This window comes from Trachemys scripta, chromosome 4 (assembly GCF_013100865.1).
Source record: "Trachemys scripta elegans isolate TJP31775 chromosome 4, CAS_Tse_1.0, whole genome shotgun sequence".
Lineage (NCBI taxonomy): Eukaryota > Metazoa > Chordata > Testudines > Emydidae > Trachemys > Trachemys scripta.
Window position 1 is genome coordinate 90,550,711 of NC_048301.1, and position 21,244 is coordinate 90,571,954.

The following is a 21,244-nucleotide window of genomic DNA, read 5'->3' on the forward strand; positions in this document are numbered from 1 at the left end:
TTTACTAAGAGGAAACATTTAAATCATGTTTACAAGAAATAATTACACAGAGACTACCACATATTTTGCTTTATAGGCATACCCCCTAACCCTCCCCCTCCCACCAATCTCATAATGTAATGTCAACAGAGTGAATTTCCATGCTATGGGTCAGAACCTACAGCAGTCAAGAGTCTTTGGATGAATAGCAGCAAGCTTCTGGCTTGTAAAATGAAGTGTTCTCTCTTCAAAGCACCCTGCCTCTCTTGGGATGAAAACTTGAGGCAGGTTTTTCTATCTGGCCTCATTCATCTAGTGTAGCCCACTGGATTGTTGGCAGTTCTAAACAGTAAGGGTTTTTAAAGACCTTATTGCTCTAAATGAGACTTATTTGTATTAAGGGTAAAGAGAAGTGAAATGGAAGAAATTCTGAACTAAAAAAATAATTCTTACTAAAACATAAGAATCGCAAAAGTAAATAAATTTTAAAAACCTGTAAAAGAAAATACCTGAGGCTTGACCGACAGCTTAGTTTCATTAGGAAATAGTTTTCTCTTGCTGATCTTATCTGTAGAAATCTTTTCAGATTGTAAAGCCCCAAAACATCCAGGCAAGTAGTAATACTTTTTCCCCCTAATTATTCTTGAAAGTTTTGCTTTAATCTGGTACTTTTGAATTATTATCAATTTCCTATCATCATGTTTAACTCAGGATTTTAAAATAGAATTTTCATATTGAGGTAACACTGAAATCACTTTACCAATCAAGTCTTAAATACAAAATCACTTAAAAAGAAAAGTTACAGTTCTGAATTAGTGTGGCTTGTCCTTTAGCCCTTACCCAGTAGTTCCTCTTTCTGTGCATAATTGTTTTGCTGTACTAGTTTGCCAAAGGGAGTTTAGCATGACTGCTTGATCACCAATGTGATTTTTACACTGAGGATTACATAAACAGTAGTGATGCAAAAATATGACACAGCATGCTTTCAAAACTAAACAGATTGATCGATGTATTGGGGGTTTTAAATTACTCTTCAGTAACTGTTGAAGTCTAAGGTAACACTGTAAAAGACCTTGCTCACAGAAGATTTAGACAGTAGACCGTGTACTGATTCCTATTGAGCAGATGAGATGTTAAAATATGAATGACATGACTTCTGTAGCCTCATTTAAGAGATATAAGAACTGAAATATATATATATGGTACCTATGTTTATCAACACTGATCTTTAGTAAAGGAAGGAAATTATACAGGTATTTTTCCTATCTTGTGTGACATTTGTCTTAGTTTGATGAATGAAAAGTGAAGAAACCCACTAGTGCATATCTGAAATATTTAGCTCATGAATTGAACTGGTGCAAATATAGACAAAATTGGCAATTCTATTTGGCTGTCTTTGATTATAAATGTACAAAAGTTCAGAAAGCAATAATGCGTTCAATATATCAGTAATACATATTTTTGAAAAGAAACTCAATATTTTCACTTATGTAACACTTTCATCGCAGTAGTACTTTAAAACATTAAGTAATGAAATAATTTATTTTTCTACTCAGAATAATTCTGCCAGGAAGACTTAGAAAATACTTGTAGCAAAGAAGAACTTGTCCATGCATGCAAAACAAAATAAAATAAGATTAAAAGCTCCAGAAAATTAGTCTGCTTCAAAAACTATTAAATTGTTCCTATCCCTGGAGCTTTACAAATGTGCTAATTGTTGTGTTCTGGTCATGTAAATGTTTCTGCTTAAAGTAAGGATGATTTCCTCCTACTGAAGAACTTGCACTGTTTTGGGGGAAGGGGGTTTGAGGGCTAAATAACATACTGTAATGAATCCTCCTTTTGGGCAGCACATGCTTCAGTTCTGAATGCCCAGAAATGCTTCACAGATGTGCTAGGCTGCCTAGCAATGGGGATTTTCTAATTCTGGCTAGCCTGAAAAAGTAAATAGAACTATTGAGCATAAGGCTGCTCCCAATATAAGACAACAATACCCTCCAGCTAACACTTAAATTTAGCCCCATTAAAAATTCCTCCTTCATAATCAGCAACTTGCAAAACCTATAATACTGGTCTCCAAAAATAGGTTTATACAGGGAAATGTATGTGTGTTTTACACTGGCATTTATACAATACAGTTCATACATTGTGTCTCAATGCTTTATAGAGCAATGAACTGCATACATTGTAGGGATTATGTAGGCAAATACGTTGGCCATTATGCTGTTAGTAGTAATTCACATATTAATACACTCTCATTTGCTTATGGCTGTACATATGTGTACATGGATATATACATATGGATATATGTGTGCATATATATAATGTGTGTGCTTGTATACATGTATGAAAAGTGGTGCATTTTTATAATAAAAGCCTGGACCAAAAACTGTCAACATACTTAGGCCCTGAAAAAAATCTGTTGAGGCAGTACTGGAACAGTCTATATCTGGGCTATTGCCAAATTTTCAGAACCGCTCCCACTTTCTCCCTCCAAAGAAAGCACCTTTTTCTAAAATTAAACTGCATAGGATCCATGTAAACAAAATATTTGAAATTATATGGAGATTGTGTGTGTGTACGAAAGTGATAGCTAGCAGCACTGTTAAAGTTAGGAGTCTGTTGGAATTTCTCTTACAAACCCTGTTTTTCTGAGTTGGTAACTCAGGCATTAAAATTCACTTGAAGCTGAAACTTGGCAATGGAAGTTATCAGTGTTAGAGTGGAGCCTTTTGCCGGGAAAAAATTGTTGAAATCTATCTGGATAGTTTTAGTCATGGACAAAAAGCAGTTTTTTACCAGCTTTATGTGCTATATTTTTGCTCCCCATATAAAATAAAACATTTCATTTTGGTTTTGTAAATGTATTTATGAGAGTTTTCTGTAGTGTAGCCAAGTAATACTTAAACTGAGACACAAGATTAATAAGTGACCAGAAACTTCAAAGGTTTGCTTTGGATAAGTCCTCAAATGTTCAGATGCATATCCAACTTATCTGAACTTCTTGCACCTCTCAATAAGCTATTCTTCTTGGGTCTAAATCTTATGTCTTTGGGCGGCTAAGATTTTCTTTCCTTGTCCTTTCTACGCTTATAGCTTTGTATGTATGCATATAGATTTGGTGAGGAGGCTGGAGGCTCTTCTCTCAACATCTCCTTTCCATCAGGGAGACCTAAGGTCTTCCTTGCCTTGCAGAGTAATCAGGCCCAGCAACTCTGGCACTGGATTACCTGTTCCTTAATTCAAAATCTACTTATTGTGGTGCCAAGAGTATATTATGTGTTCCATAGCATATACGATTTGGACTAAACGGCTCTAGGAACAGGTTTCATAGTGGTAGCCTGTATCAGCAGAGTGTTAGTCTGTATCAGCAAAAAGAATGAGGAGCACTTGTGGCACCTTAGAGACTAGCAAATTTATTTGAGCATAAGCTTTCGAGGGCTAAAGCCCACTTCATCAGATGCATGCAGTGGAAAATACAGTAGGAAGATATAGCCCACCTGATTAGTCTCATTAGAGTTGGTATGGCAACCCCCATTTTTTCATGTTCTCTGTATATATCTTCCTACTGTATTTTCCACTACATGCATCTGATGCAGTGGGCTTTACCCATGAAAGCTTATGCTCAAATAAATGTGTTCGTCTCTAAGGTGCCACAAGTACTCCTCGTTCTTCTAGGAATACTGTAGATGGATCAGAGTTGGAGTCCTGCAACAAAATCGAAGACAGGTACGGGTGTGAAATCCTGAAGAAGAGGATCTGGTGGAGTCACAGAGTTGGTGCGCTCTTTTGGAGAGTCGTAGTGAAATCATTACAAGATTGCTGCTGGCATTCACAGAACAGCTTGCTACGGTGGACAGTCGGTACTGGGCTCAGGGAACAATCACCTAGTCGTGGGATCCCATCGTTATGCATGTATGGGATGACGATTAGTGGCTGCAGAACTTTTGGATGTGCAAAGCCACCTTCCTGGAATTGTGTGTTGAGCTTGCCCCAGCACTGTGGTGCAAGGACACCAGAAAGAGAGCTGCCCGCACTGTGGAAAAGTGAGTGGCAATCACTGTGTGACATCAGGCAACTCCAGACTGCTACCAGTCAGTCACAAATCAGTTTGGGGTTGGAAAAATCAACCAAGGGGGCTTCAGTGATGCAAGTGTGGAGGGTCATTAATCGCCTCTTTCTATGAAGGACTGTGATGCTCAGTAATGTGCAGGAAATAATTGATGGCTTTGAGGCAATGGGATTCCCTAACTGTTGCGGGGCAGTAGATGGAACACATATCCCAATTTTGGCCCCCAACCACCTTGCAATGGAGTACATCAATCAAAAAGGCTGCTTCTCCATGATCTTGCAGGTGTTGGTGGATCGCCAGGGCTGTTTCACTGACATCAATGCGGGGTGGTAAAGAAAGGTGCCTGATGCATGCATCTTTTGGAACATTGGACTGTATAGAAAGCTACACGCTGGGACTTCCTTTCCATACCATAAGATTCCAATGGGGGATGTGCAAATGCCCATATTGATCTTTGGAGACACCGCATACCCCTTGCTCATGAAATCTTACAATTGAGAACCTAGACAGCAGCAAGGAGCACTTCAACAACAAGCTCAGCAGGAGCCAAATGACCGTTGAATGTGCCTTTGGCCAATTAAAAGGTCACTAGCGCTGTCTTTTTGGCTGGTTAGGCCTCAGTGAGGAAAATATTCTGATGGTCACTGCGGCCTGCTGTACTCTCCATAATATTTGCAAATCGAAGGGGGAAAAGTTTCCCCAAAGGTGGACCACTGAGGCTGATCGTCTGTCTGCTGCTTTTGAGCAGCTAGATACAAGGGCTATTAGAGGGGTGAAGCAAGAAGCTATTTGAATCAGGGAGGCTTTGAAGGAGCATTTTGACAATAGTTCCCAGTCAGGGCCTGCTCCAGACACCAGCGAAGGAAGCAGGTGCCTGGGGCGGCCAATAGAAAGGTGCGGCAGTTCGTCCATTGTTGAGGCGGCACGTCCGGGTCTGCAGCGGCAATTCGGTGGCGGGTCCTTCATTCCCTCTCTTCCTCTTCGGCAGCAGCTCAATCGGGTTTTACTTTTTTTCTTTTTTTTTTCTTTGCCGCTTGGGTCGGCAAAAAAGCTGGAGCCGGCCCTGTTCCCAGTAATGTGTCTCTATGTGATGCATTCATCCAAGCAATATATACTTGCCACCATGAATTACACCCATAGTGCGTGCTTCATGAGCGTTAATTGCAATTATTCCTACTGGGTTTCAGTGTTAGAACTGAGTGATTTAAGTATGTCACAGATAAAGACTCAGTTTATTTGAAAGACTCAAGTGTAATAATGGGATAAAACACAAACTTTGAGTCAAACAGGTGACTTGAAAATGAGGAACAGTCTTGCGGTTTGGGCTCTCACAGCTGGGTGTAACTCTAGCTTTCATTGGAAAACCAGTCCCTAGGCATGGAGTGCACGGGGTACTGTGACGGACCGGGAACACATGAGGAATGTGGTGGGGGAGTTTGGGGAGGGCATGGACCAGAGTTCAGTAGTGGCTGGAGGGGCAGTCGGGCACAGATGTGCTCAGATTGCAGGCTAATGAGGGACTTCAACATCTCTGCCTGGCCCTCTAGGAGCTTTATAATTCACTTCTGCCCCTGTGTCCTTTCCAGGTTATCCAGCCTGAGTGTTTTGTTGATTGTCTCCCTCCACACTCTTTTTTTGCTGTGTGCTGTATCTGTTGACTGCAGCACTTCATAAAACATATTCTCCTTATTCCTCCTGGGTCGCCGCCTTATCTGATGGAGGCACTCCGCCAGCATGGAGAAGTGGGTTATCAAGGGCCCATCTGCAGAAGCCAAAGAAACAATGAACAGAGATGGTATTGTGAGTGTGCTCACAGCCGTGAATCACAAAAGTTACATACACCTCTTTCTCACTGTCCCTTGGCTAGCACATAGGTCAGCACAAGTCCCAATTATGGTGAGTTTGGGGGGGCGGGAGGGCAGAGGCGGAGTGTGTGGCAAGGGGTGGTTTGTGAAGGGGGTTACCCATAAGCGGCTAGGGACCCTATTCTGAATATTGGTGCCCTTTCCACAGGCTAGGGTAATAAAACCTGATATCTCACTCCTAAGGGTAACCCAGGATGCAAGTGTGCATCTCCTGCATGCGTGTGATTTCAGACCGGCTCTGTAGACCACTTGCCTATGTGCCACACTGGTCCCTTCAGAATCAATTGCCAAGTGGTGCGGCAAAGTTTCCTACAGCGGGGGGAGAAACAAGGCAGCTCTCCCAAGGAACATTTGGGAGTGGATTGCAGAATACCTACGGGAGAGTTTCCTAGAATCTCTATGAAGGATTCCTGGGACACCCCTGTGTACATTAACAAACTTTTCTGCCATGTGTCCACAGATAGATGGACAGGCTCTGTTGTAAATTTCTGCCCCTTATCCCTCCTCTGCCATATAAGAAAGTACGTGAGATCTCAGTCTCCTCTCACCATGCAGTATCAAAGCAAAATGAGCACTTACTGGAGCTCCCCTCTCCTCCATTCTGCATGCCAGAGCCGGAGTGCTGGGATTTAGTTGGGGTTGGTCCTGCTTTGAGCAGGGGGTTGGACTAGTTGGCCTCCTGAGGTCTCTTCCAACCCTAATCTTCTATGATTCTATGACTAGCTAGACCCCTCTGGAATGGAAAAGAGGTCCTGATTCACTGCGCAACCAGATGACCCTGCTGTGTGCTCCACATCGTCCTTCAGCTCCACTACCTTGTCCACCACTTCCTCATTGGGGTTGAGTCCGCTGGCCGCTGCATCCAAGTCCCCCTGAAGTATCCATGGGGTTCTTGGTGGTAGAAGTGGGGTTGCCACCGAGGATGGCGTGCAGCTCCTTATAGAAGCAGCATGTCTTCGGTGCTGCACCAGAGCAACAATTGGCCTTCCTTGCCTTCTGGTATTCCTGCCTCAGCTCCTTGATTTTAGCACGGCACTGCTGCGTGTCCCTTCCATGCCCCTTCTCCTGCATGTCACCAGCAATCAGCCCATAGGTATCAAAATTCCGATGGCTGGTGCAAAGCTGTGACTGCACAGCCTCCTCTCCCCATATACTCAGCAGATCCAACAGCTCTGGTGTGCTCCACCCGGGAGACCATCTGTTGCAGAAAGTCAGCATGGTCAGATGGGAAGATGCTGTATGGTCTGTGCACACCGAGCAAACAGGAAGAGGATTTTCAAAAATTCCCGGGCCTTTAAATAGGAGAGAGGCACATACCTGTGCACCTTCAAGGCAGCAAAGTTCAAACTGCTGACCAGAGCAATCATGATGGGCATTGCGGGACACTTCCTGGAGGCCAACTAGGGTGACATAACCAAGTGAGGCATCTACACTGACACTGCATTGCTCTAACTACATCGCAAAAAGCTTTATGCTGCTCGTCGAGGTGGTTTTATTATGTCAGCATAGCAGGGGAGTTGCATCAGCGGGAGGAACATTTCAATGTATGCATCTCCACTGTTTTGTCACCAAAAGCTGATGTTTTGTTGACAAAACTGTGTAGTGTAGACAAGGCCTCAGTCTTTTCACTTCAGGCTAACTAGTACCCTCCATCCTTCCTTCACTCCCTCTTTTCCCCTCCTCTTTTCCATTTACTTCCCGCCCTTCAATGTGCCTGTTTTTGTCTTTTTGATTAGCTAATCCTCTCCTAACAAAAACTCAATGGAAAAATGTTAAGAAAATTTAAACAAAAAACTTATGGCTCTAACATGACACTTGCAAACAATGACATTTTTCACTTTGCACATATGTTATACCTTTCTTCCTTTCTCTGTTTAGATTGTAAGCTCTTCAGGACAGGGACTGAATTTTACTATGTATTCGTACAGTTCCTAGCACAATAAGGCCCTGATCTTTGTTGAAAGACTCCCATTCATTTCAGTAGATTTTGAATCAGGCCCTAAATGGGTAGCTTGAAGATTCTTCTGGCATGAGGCAATCCCCAACTGGCATAGAACCAGCATAGTCATTTGTGTGCTAGCTATTCCCAGCCCCTCTATATTGTAGGGGAGTGCTTAATTTTTTTAATGAATTCTCTTCAGCCATCTTGCTTCAGGGCTCATGTTCTACAAACACACAAACAATTGGATTTAATTGGTACAAATGGTCTCAGAAAGATTTTCAGAGTTGCATGAGCCAATATTTGAAGAAATCAACTTTTAAATTGCCACATGGGTATTCACACTTAAATATTTGCATACTCATCCATCTGGTCAGAAAGTAAAAACAATACCATGTGATTTATCTGACTAATCCAACGCAGCTTGAATTTAATTGTTAAATGTTTCATATATTAGCTTCTCTCTTCCCTAAAGCATATACTCTTGCAAAGCGTTAGTAAAGAGTCAAATACTATAATCAAGACTCATAAATCTTACCCAAAAAAGGGATTTTACGAATGTTGTCATGATTATGAAAGAAAATGTTGTCATGGATATTTTTTTAATTTCTATTAAAGGGTTTTTTTTGTGAGGGGAGATTGTCATTATTTAAACATTCTTCTGCAGTACTGGAAACCTAAACCAGGACTGCAATGTCGTAGTAATGAAAGTGAAAATGACTTATTTTCATTGTATAGTCTGTGTGAAGCACCACAAATGGTGAAAACTAAATAATTTTTTTAATCCTTTAATTTCAATAGTCTAAAGTGTTGTTAATTATATAGGTAAATATTTTTTTTTAATATTTTCATATTGACAGTATGCGATTAACAAGGTGGACTATGTTATGTAGGTAAAGATCTGACTATCAACTATTCTCAAGGGAAATATTCTCTCTTAACAGCTGATATTAATAATAATTCATTATGGCTGTTTAGATTATGCTTCTTCTAAAAAAAAAGTTAGTTAGTTATATGCTAGAAGTGATGACTTTAACATTAGATGTGTATAACCATGATTAAATATAGTTCAGTTACAGCTACCTGAATAGTAAAAACTTCCTCTACACTATAACTCTAACTGAGTCAGGGCACCTGGTTACAACATGATTGCTCCCTGACCTAGTTAAAATAATATTAAAACTTGTAATGTGGACAGGACATAACAGGATCCCAGAATTGAGTTAAAAGCCAGGCCTGAATTCATGGCTTTAGCCCCTTTATAGGGGTATGGTTAAGTACTGTCCACACTAATAACTATGTGTAAGTAGGTCAAGAGACAGCTGTGTTGTTACTGGGCCCCAGGGCTAAGCTATAGTTGTAGTCTTGATGGGGCCTGAGTATGATGACATGACTCATAATTAGTGCAGTGTGAGCTTGAAATTTCTTGCATGATGTTACTCTTTTGTCATTAAAAATAAACTCAGTTCATCATTAGCTGTTAAGTAAGTGTTCTTAATCTGTAGTATTGTCAGTGCTTTACATCTTGTTTAGGGTGATATTGTGAGATTTGTATGTAAATTGTTGTAAACCTTACTTTTTAACAGTATGTCCAGATCAATGCTATTGTTACTTCTTTATGGACCTTATCCTATATAAATATAATTAAATGCTCCACAATGTACATATGCATTGTAGTCTAAATACACACTGACAACTTAGCAACAGACATTGCACTGACATAGTATGTTGACTTAAAAAGAGCTGTTATGATGTATCTTGTTAATGCATCTTTCTAAAAATCTTTGTAAAACTCTACTAAATCTTGACATTGTAACAACTAAAGAGGAAGGTTGACAGCAGCCTCCATATCAAATCTTTGTCTGAACAAAACTCTGCTGTCCTGGAGAAAATGTAAATCCTCATCTGCATGTATTCTGTGTTAACGCCAGAGTTGCTGATACAGTTTGGCAAAAAAGACCAGTACGTTCTTTGTTGCACTTGCTAAGAGAGAGATGGATTTGGTGATAAGTCAATAAATATAGGTTATTGACTGTGGTAGGAATAATGTGCTCTTGAAATGTGTAGCTGTTATGGGTTTTTTATCTATTCTTTAGCTACACCAATTAGAAATGCAAAATACAACACATCAGGACATCATGTAAACTTCATTCAGGAGTTCTTCAGTCCATAAACCAATGACATACAATGCCTTTTGGCATACTGCAGCCAAAAGCTGGAATGCTACATGTTTTTCATTTAATTGAAGATATGCCAAAAGTTACTGAGTAGCACATCCCCCACTATAAAATATTTCCAAACACATTAGTCAGAGGTATTGTATTGTTGTACTACATATTTTTAAATGTTATAATTAATAATGATTTAAGAGATACTGAGCATATTAGAATTATTTCGTCTTGAAATGCATTAAGAGGTGGCATGACTGAAGTAATTAAAGCAGTGAGGGTTGTTAAAATATTAAGATTGATAATCTAATTGAGGATGTTGGGCAGACTAGAACTGGGGAGCAAAGGTATAAAATTAGAGGGGCTATATGTAATAGGATGTATTATTTTTACAAAGAGCGGTAAGCAGATGGAATGCAATCCCACTTGTAGAGGAGTCAAGTAGTATGAATGTGTGTAATGAACAATCAGGTGACTGTATGGGATTTAATACATTTAAATGGTATTAATGTTGTGCTTGAAGCAGCCCATTTCTCTTTTGGAGTTCAGGAAGGAATATTTTGCTGAGCATGCCCTTTTCTCCAGATTGACTCTGTGTATTGCTGGGTGAGAGGATTGAGGATTTTTTTCACCTCCTTAGTCACCAAAAGATTTTGAGTTTTTAATTTAAAAAAATGTAAAACGTGTTTAAGTGTATAGGATGCCCCTATGCAGCTCCAAGCATGAAGTGACCATGACCTGCTTCTCGTGCTGCAGATCTCGAGATCTGTGGTAGTTTCTGATCATATATATTTTGCATGCAGTCTTTGCACCTTGCCATTTCAGCTAGCCAATGTGTGCTTCTCACAGAATGTTAATCATGGTTACTCCGCTCCTCTGCTCACCTCTGTTAAGAAATAGCTAGAATATTTATTCTGGATTCATCAGAATGAATATGACAAATGGTCAGGGGAAAGTAAGGTAGACACTTCTGTGTATGAGTCATGCTGACCATCTGAGGCAGAAGTGCGGACTTGAAAGTCTCTTATCCATTAAATAATTCTTGAATCTGTGATTTTTAAAAAAAGTACTATGCAAGGTTAATGAGCTGGGTGGCAACGGAAGCCTGTGTGAGAGGCAGAAGTAGTAAGGAACATTGTTCTCTCCCTGGCACTCCCTGGTGGGTCGCAGGGCAGAATGTAGAAGTTGGGAAGCCTTACCTCAGTGCTGCTGTTAAAGAGGCTAGTGGGCAGGCAAGAGTGCACACGGCAGACTTGAGTACATTTGGCAGTGTTGCTTTTGGATCCATCCACTCTCCCTTGATGAAAATATCCTTATAAACATTGGCAGGGAAGTGGAAAACACTTATGAAACATAATTTAAAATGGAATTTGAAAGAGAAGAATTGAGGCCATACTATATAAAGGGTGCTGTGTCAGAAACTAGAATTTTTAATAATTAGTAGCTTTCAAAAAATTCAAATTGACAGTGTGCCTTAGAAATTATTGTGTGCTAACTAAACATTAGTGAAACTTCACTGTTCATCTAGGCTTTGATTTTTGATTTATAGCTCCATGTAAATTATATCTACATTGATCTACCTAGTCCTACAAAGAGCCCAGTGTTTCCTGTGCCACATCTACCCTGCCTGCAAGTTTGACCTTCCTGTGGTCCTGTGCAGCTCCTTTCTGAGTGGATCTGCAAAAGTGAAACTTATTAAACACTTGGATATGTTTTGTTTTGCAGTCTGCAGTGCAGAATGGGGTTAAAATCCTGGCCCCATTGAAGTCAATGGCAAAACTCACATTAATTTCAGTAAGGTTGGGATTTCACCCAGAGCATAGTAGCTGGGCTCTTAACCTATAGCCATACCACCACATGCTTAGACCTGATGTGCAGAGTTGGATGTGGTCAATACTTAATGGGGCTCTGCATGGGCTCAGGGGTCTGCCTATACAGAGATCATTGCAGGATCAGGGCCTTGGAGACAATACCTCGAAGGGAATTCCAGGTGGCACAGGAAGGGGTGTTGCTGATTTAGTAGGTTCCCTCTGAGTTGATACAGAACCAATGTCTCATTCATAATATTAGGAGAGGGCTCTAGCTCTGGAGATGTCATCTTTCAGATAAGCTATAAGGTGGAAGTACTGATCACTTGTGCAAATTAAAGATCCATGGAATGCTAGTCCCCAAGTGCCTGCCAAACTCCAGGTTGGTCATTGTGCCTCTCTGACATTCTATCATGGTTTAAATTTGAAACAATATTCTTCACATCCTGGGCTCTATTGTTTTGTAATATTCCTGTGCAATTAAATGCTTACCATGCTTCATCTCAGAGGCTAGGGGATTTATGTGACATATAAGATGATTCCTACAGCATTTGTGTGTGTGTACTTTTTAAAAATCCTTCTGTGTGAAAGGCTCTATATAAATATAAATTTTTTATCATTATCCCAATCAATTTGCATTACTCAAGTGGTTCCCTCCTCTGTTGTATTAAATGTGAGCTCCTTCTCTTCACTTTCAAGGTCCTTCTTGGCCTATCCTCACCCTACCTGTCATCTCTCATTCAAGATGTCAAGAAGTCAGTTCCTGCCTCTGATCAGCCAATGATGCCAGCCTCCATTGCCCACTTGTTAAATTTTCAAACAAGCACCTTCATGCTTTCTCCAGTGTTGTCCCTCATGCTTGGGAGGAACTCCCATAAACATCCACAAAGCTACCTCATTATTGTCCTTCAGATCCCCTCTTAAAATTCCCTTTTTCCATGATGCCTACAAAAAACTTGACAACAATTAGACTGGTATTGTGCTGACACCACTGCCTACCATGCTGACCAATATAATCTCATTGTTTCTTTGTACTCTCCACATCTGTCTGTCTGTAGCCATCTGTTATCTCTTGTCTTATACTTAGAATGTAAGTTCTTTGGGGCAGAGCCTGTCTTTTTGTGTTCATACATTGCCTAGCACAATGGAGTCTTAATCAATGGGGGTTAGAGCTCCTAGGCGCTAATAATGAGATAACAGAGAAGGGTAGAGGGAAAACATAACAACCCGATTGGTGAGAAAGGAAGGCAGAAGAGGACACAGGAGATAACAAGGAAGTACAGTCTAAGAAGAATGGGAAGTAGGTATTTCTCAGCCTGTGTTTATAAAATGGTAAGAATTCTTTTTCAAAAAGAGAAAAATTGGAAAGAATTCAATTGTTCTCCTTATCCAGCAGCCAGTGCCCCTCCCTTTCATCCTACTTCACAACACCCAAAACTCTCCACTTGTTTTTTCCCATAACCCAAAATTCCACAGTCCACTGGTGACTGAAAATGATTGTGAGGTGTAGCGAGTCATGGGATTTTTTTTTTTTTGACAAGTTTTGGGTCATAGACCCAAATAAAGAGAACAACTGTTGGTTTGGTTTGTCATCTTATTGCCAAAAACTTTAAACTTCAAAATTTTGGGCTATCTTGGTAATAGCCAAATGTAATGGTTAACCAGTACAATAAGTCTGTTAATTTAAATGGAGTAACTTATGGTGAGATAATAAGAAAAGAATCAAACCCACCACCTTTTGTGATGAGTTTCAGTGATTTGCATGTTATGCCTGTGAAGCTGGCAGACCATATGCCAGCTCATGCAAAGCCTCTTAGGCCTTAACTGAACACTGACTAATACATCGCTGGAAACCAGTCCGGTTCACCTGTTAGTATTGTTAAAATAGTGTTTAGACTTTATGAAATGCTTTTAAGTTGTGGCATGCATTAATCTCACTTATAATATCTGTATCCCATGTTATAAGGTAATATTTAAGTGTTTACTTAACCAATCAGGAGAGAAGTATTATCAACTGTGAAATACTAGTTTGCCACTAGAGGTGTTATCTCCTGTCCATCAAAAGAAGACCTACAGACACTGGGCAAACCAATGTGGAACATCAGAGGACAAAAGACTTTGTTGATTGCTCCTTCCGCACACCCATGAAGAGGAGACATGCATGTGGACTCATCCCATCAACTTGAACCCTGGGGGAAGGGAATAAAAAAGCCCTGACAAGAAGACACTGTATCTTTATGCTGCTTGGACTCTGAGAGGGCAAGAATTACTAAGCATAAGCAAAAGATCCTCAGTGCTTAGTCTAGGTTAGCCCTGAAGGACATATAGAGCTCTAAGTATCAGAGGGGTAGCCGTATTAGTCAGTATCCACAAAAACAACGAGGAGTCCCGTGGCACCCTAAAGACTAACACATTTATTTGGGCATAAGCTTTCGTGGGAGAAAAGCTTGGAGAAGAGGAAGTGCATGCATCTGAAGAAGTGGGTTTTTACCCACGAAAGCTTATGCCCAAATAAATCTCTTAGTCTTTAAGGTGCCACTGGACTCCTCATTGTTTATATAGCACTCTCTTATTATAGAGTCTTCTATTACCTTTTGAAACCTAAGACTATAACTCATTTGTGTGTATATGTGTTTACCTACTTTAACCTTGTAAATAACTCTCATTTCTTTTTCTTAGTTAATAAATCTTTAGTTAATTTAGTTAATTTATTATAGGATTGGCTACAAGCACTGTCTTTGGTGTAAGACCTAAAAGGCAACTGACCTAGGCTAAGTGACAGGTCCTTTGGGATTAGGAATTACCTGAATATTGTTGTGATTTTTGGTGTAAAGGACCATCTATCACAAAGACAAGCTTGCCTCTGTTGCAAGATAGACTGGAGTACTTAAGGAGACGTCTGTGACTTCATGATTAGGCTGTTTTGGTGCCTGAGGAATTTACACTTGATTCTTGGTTGGTGAAATCTAAGTATAAAATTCACAACCAGTTTGGGATTTGTCCCTTGCTTCTTAACAGTCTGCCCTGAGGTTGGTACTCACACTCTTCAGCCACTCAAGACAGCTTGACAATGTCTTCTCTCTTTATATCAAAATTAATTACTTATATTAAAATTTATAATGGTGATCACAGAGTAATCTGAACAAGAATTACTATTTTTATTTATGTTGTAGTAATGTATTGCTAAAAACTATTTTCTAGCACATATATATGGTTTCTCTGCAGCCCTCAAGTAATTCTGTTAAATGCAGGTGTGTCAAATATTGTCAAACTGCATGATTTCTGAAATATTTTAATGTTTAACTAGCCAGTGAAAATAATTAAATTATACATACATACATAACTACAGTAGATGTTTTTCAAGTTTGAAAAAATATTATGAGCCAAATTTTTAATATTCATACTATAGAGTATCAGATTTCATTGGTTGTTTCCATAAAGGAAGTGTTAATATACCATGGTTTGCAGAAAGATGCGTCTAGTGGTTAGAGCACATAAATAGAAGTCAGTTATAATTTATTTATTTGAGCCCTCACCAAGATCTCCTGCTTCCGTTGGGTTCTGTTCCTAATTTTGCTACTGACTCACTCCATGAGAGAAGGTTGCACTCAGTGTGTTCAGATCGGATACCTGTGTGTTCAATTGTTATATCCACTGTGTGAGTGTGGGCAACTCATTTATGCTCCCATTGCTCACTTACAGCCTAATCCTGTGAAATTCTGGGTGTTTTCAATTCCCGCTGTAGTCATTGGTTATTGTAGCAGCAGGGATTCTGGTCTCACTGTGTCTGTTGACTAGTGTTAATATTTCTGTACAGTTCAACACCCTTACCTGAAGCCTAGCTATACTGGCAAATTCTCCTTTGTGTAGACACAGTTTATATCAATTCCCTGAGTAAAACAGTGGCAAAAGCCAGTATAACTGCATCAACACGAGGCCTTTTTCTGGTATAGAAATGTCATTTAAAAAACCATGCCCTTACCAAATGTACTATAACATGGAAAGTTTCTAGTGTAGACCTGTCCTGCATCTTCATATCCCAGCTTTAGGAAGCACACAGCTATTATTCTTCCCATTTTACAAATAAGGTAACTGAAAGGTCATTTCACACAGAGCTGGGAATAGAAACCTGGTCTGTAAGAAAAGTCTTATGCACTTAGATGTACTGCCTTTCAGAATGAATGTGCCAAAACTGGGTCCTTAGCTATGTTGCCTACAATCACTGCCTTCACTGCTAGGCCACACTCCCCTCCCAGAGCCAGGAGTAGAACCCAAAAATCCTGACACCAGCCATTCCACTGCTGTATCACAAATGGTTATGGCACTGGCAATGTGTGTCATGTTCCCTCTAGGGGTCTGGTCCATATAGATGATAATGGCCTACTATGGCTAATTATTTCCTTAGCCCAGATGAAGGAGGGCTGCATTGTAGTTGTAAAGGTCCTGGGTTTAAACACTGCTGATGACCCATGTGGGTAAAAATAGTATGTGATTTTTTAATTAAAGACTGTATCATAATATATACACACAAGGGGGCATGATTAATGTAGCATGGGTAATCTTAATTCTGGAATTTCCTAACTTTTGAGTACTTGACTAAAACTTCATAATTTTTTTTAATGTAGGATTTTTTATAACTTTGGCAAACTAACCATTTGGGCTGAAAATTTCCAAGCCTGGTGTCTGCCTCTGGCTGCATTATTTTGGAAAATTTTAGTCAAAACAGTTCAGGCATTTTTGAGAATGAGACTAGGGAAACATATGTTGTTTTGCCCATGTTAAATAATTCTGGTTCTAGTGTCCCCATGCTGTGAAGCTGGGATTTGAAATTTGGCAGGAAGTGGCCTTTGTGTCAGGGATGTGCCACCAAGACATAAGCCTCTGAAAAAATACTGTTCACACATGCTTAGTAGACCCTTCTTTGATTTTAGCAGCTAAATTCCCTGAAGATTCTGTCCACACTGCGCATGCTTCAATTGCAATTCTGGGCTGCTGTGGGCCATACCAGTCCTAGATCTGGGCACATGAACTGAGAGGAGGGAGACTCTCTCTCCTGTGCTCTTAGAGTATGTCTATACAACATCTAGATGCCTGAGGCTGGCCCTGCCAGCTGACTTGGGCTCATGGGACTTGGTCTGAAAAATATCTGGGCGCTATAGTGGATCAGAAATTGAGTCAACAATGTGATGCAGTTGCAAAAAAGGCTAATATCATTCTAGGGGTGTATTAATAGGAATGTCGTGTGTAAGACATGGGAGGAAATTGCCCCACTCTACTCAGCACTGGTGAGGCCTCAGCGGGAGTATTGTGTCCAATTTTGGGTGCTATATTTTAGGAAAGATGTGGACAAATTGAAGAGAGCCTAGAGGAGAGCAACAAAAATGATAAATGGTTTAGAAAATCTGACCTATAAGAAAGGTTAAGAAAATTGGGCATGTTGAGTCTTGAGAAAAGAAGACTGAGTGGGGACCTGATAAATCTTCAGATACGACAATGGCTGTTCTAAAGAGGATTGTGATTAATTCTTTTCCATGTCTTCTGACGGTAGGACAAGAATGAATGGGCCTAATCTGCAAGAAGGGAGATTTAGGTTAGGTATTAGGCAAACCTTTCTAATCATACAGGTAGTTAAGCTCTGGAATAGGCTTCCAAGAGAGATTGTAGAATTCCCATCATTGGAGGTTTTTAAGAACAGGTTGAACAAACACCTGTCAGGGATGGTCTAGGTCAGAGGTCGGCAACGTTCGGCACGCGGCTCACCAGGGCATGCAGGGAGCCGGGGGGTGCTCTGGGCTCTGGCAAGGGAGCAGGGGTGGAAGGAGAGGGGAAGGAGGAGGGCCTTGGGCGGGGGGGAGAGGCCAGGGGCTAGCCTCCCCCAACGGCTCATTCACCTGCCACCCATGTAGTGTGTACTACCTCACATTAGTGTATAAATCTCTAAGAACCACAGATGGAATATGCCATAGAAATACAAAGTATTATTATTAAGATTTGGCAACAGAGTAAGTAGATAGACGAGCCTTTAGCGTCTCGTGTTATGTTATAATCAGTATGACCTCTATATCCATCATCAATGATATATTGCTTATTGCCTTTAAAGTCAGTAACAAGACATAATTTGTTCGTGTAGAATATTTGAGAGAATAAATATAGTAATATTTGTATTGTAATGAGATATCAATTATAGGGCTCAATCTCGCTGTTAATACTGAAGCAAAATTGCCATTTACTTTAATGAATGATGGATCAGGCTCACAGTTATATAGTTAGATAAATTTTATAAACTTGGATTTTCACCTCAGAAATGTTTATGAGGAAAATCTAATCCAGTTTGCAAAAAAAACCCAACCAACCAACCAATGTTTTGCAAAGATATCATTTGAAACATATCTATCTGGATACCAGTTTGAAAAATGGTTGTAACAAGTATTGGATATGTAAGAGTAAATATTGCTCAGCAGAGAATAGAAGTGCATTTTGAAATATGCTTTCTAAAGCAAATTTAATTACAATTGTTCTGTTCTCTCTTTCTCTTTCTCTCCCCCACTCTCTCCTGAAAATCTCCTGCCATAGCGACTGCATTTGCCTCCAGACTTGTCAGACACAGTGAGCCGCTCAAGCAAACAGGATCTGGCAGAATCCACCAAACTGCTGAGCTCAGGATGTGGTGCTATGGCCATAGGCAAGAAGCACCTGGACTTCTAGTGATTTCTACTTAGCAGTTCACTCAGATTTATGTGACACTCTAATTATGACTGTTAATGACTTATGAAAATATTTTTCTTAATGATTTGACCCAGCAGTCCTTAAAAATACACATTGTAAAATGGTGCCTCGTTTTCTTATCCTGATTTCTTTGAAGACATTTGTTGTTTGTTTGCTTTTTTACAGAACATCTGCAACACGGGTTTTGTTACATTAAAAAAAACGCTGCATTGCACTGCTATTCTGGAAATGTACAATATTTTGTTCTCATAAAAAATCAAAATTATTTTTATTTTTAAAGTTCAAGATGCTTTACGAAACAATACCAAATGTGTTGTTTTTCGCAAGCTAAATGTGTCTGTTTAACATGGTTGTATTAAACATTGATTATAAATGTAAAATATAAATTAGACAGTATTGTGAACATTAGCAAATGAGATTAAGGAACTCATTATCACATTTTATTTTAAAGCCAAATTTAACAATTATTGTTGTTTGAAAAAATAATTTTGTACATCTGAAAATATCATTATTGGCAAAATCAAAAGTAGATATGATGTTATTTTACAGAGTACATAAACAATGCATTTAAAAATGTATTGCAGTATTTCATGTGTGTTCTACTGTGTCAATAATTAAAATGATAAAGAAAGAATTGTTCCATAGTAAGAATATATTATAGATAATTAGTTTGCCTTATGGGTTAATAAATGTATTAAAATGCACTTGAGTGGAATTTACTAAACATTGAAAAAAGAATTGATTTCCTTGTGTAGTTCAAAACAGTAATCCTAAACAATTGAAGTCAGCACTATGAAATTATGTCAACAGACATAATTCAAGATTGAAATTCAAACTGACAGCTACATTAATGCTAGAAAACCAGAAGAGTGCATTGGAGCTTGGGGAAGAGTATCACAGAATGATGGTCTAAAACAGAACAGAAAATAAAACTAATTCAGGTTTCCATACCATCATGTACACTATTTGTGAACTTATGAATATTTTGTGTGCATGTGTGTGTATATATATCCAAATAGAAAACTATTAAATATATTTTTAAACATCTCCTATATATAACTTTGTATCTGGCACAGTAGGCAGTGCTGATCTGTAAATTAAATTGAATTTTGAAAACATAAGGTAATCTAAAATCTAGTTTGGAAGTTCCATGGAGGACAATATACCCCCTTTCAAAATGGAAGTCTGCTTCATAAGAAATAATATAAAACGATCTCTATAATGGGATATAATATGGCTAGAGTGAAATTGACTTTCCAAATAGCATTTTATACAATATAATAATGTTAATGTCTTTTGATTAGGTTCCAACTGAAAAGTTGATTAAACGGTTTGCTTTTCTTATACAATCCAGGTTTTACTTTATTTGTTCTTGACAACACTGTGTGTAAAACAAAGACATAGCTTTTAAAACTGTCTAACTAATATGATGAATGTCAATCACTTAAAAAACTCCACTGTAGCATAAACACATACTGTATACAGCTTTTATTCTGAATTAGAATAATTGAATCCATGACAGTGATTTGCCAGGATGTCAAATCTATCCATCATATCCTGTCACTACCAGTTTATTTTTTGTGATCAAAATCAAAAAGACTACTATTTTGTCATCAGGTATTTCATTTGTGGTAACAATCAGGATTTCTTTTCTCTCGCTTTTTTTTAAGATAGGCCCATTTTATTATTTTATTTCTAAAAACACAAATCCTTTTTAATCAAAGTTTCAGAATGGATCTGTAAGTTTCATAAAGCTAAAAGACACCTACATTTTTATACCAATATACTTAAATCACCATTGATTTCAAAAACATCATTTGTCCTTTTGCATTATATGTAACATTAAGCAGAAATTCTCATCAAATGCTTAGTTGTACCTTTAGAAAGTATTAATTAGTTTAAATATTTGAATTCAAATAATTTAAACAAAATTAACATTACATATTCAATTATGATTTTTTTACATAAATAAGTATTGTAACAGAAAACATATATGGTATAGCCATCTGAAATGTGAAGTCATCGGTATGTAAATAGCTTGTGAATATACTTAATAGGTCATTGACTTAACACACAGGCAGAAAATGTCACTAAAATTCACAGCCAATTTCTAGTTAACATATGACTTGAAAATAGATGATAAATACTGTATGGATATATAAATGTAATATTTATGACATCCATTTTGAGTGCTAAAATAGGTTAGCATAGAAACTAAAAAAGTATTTGGAATAATAAAAGTAAAAGGGAAATTCTCCTACAAAACTAGATTAAAATGTTTTTTTCTTTGTTTGTTTTTCTGATTCACTGAACCTGCTGTGTGAAATAAGTTTTATAGTATACATATGTATAGTGTTCACCTAAGGCAAAAACATGTAGTAAAATTTCTCCTCTCTTTTCTTCCAAAATATTGTATCAGTTACAATAATATATGTCAGTGACTTGGCTTACCCAGTAAAACAATGTTACTATTTGATAGTGTGTATGATGTAGCATTCCATTGGATCTACAAATAGACTTCTTATCTCTTATTTTTGTTTGCAGTAATGGATAAAAATATTGAGCCATAACATTAAACTCTCCATGAAATTTCTCCATACTCACTTTTATGTGTCTAGTATATGACCCTTCAAACCTTGTATACAAACATTCCACTAGATTGTGCCTCTCTTTATTTGCCAATAAAT

The 21,244-nt window shown here is 38.7% G+C and overlaps 1 protein-coding gene across 4 annotated transcripts in view; it reads left to right on the forward strand.

The window, feature by feature from the left end:
- The window catches only part of ELP4 (elongator acetyltransferase complex subunit 4), a 256,311-nt gene extending 235,067 nt beyond the window's left edge, over positions 1–21,244 (forward strand). For 2 of the 4 annotated variants that reach the window (XM_034769882.1, XM_034769883.1), the window contains one exon: positions 18,405–21,243. In XM_034769882.1, the coding sequence (XP_034625773.1) occupies positions 18,405–18,536 (132 nt within the window). In that variant the 3' untranslated portion in view covers positions 18,537–21,243. Of the gene's footprint in view, positions 1–18,404 lie in introns of all 4 variants that reach the window. The other 2 variants (XM_034769884.1, XM_034769880.1) reach the window with 2 other exon arrangements.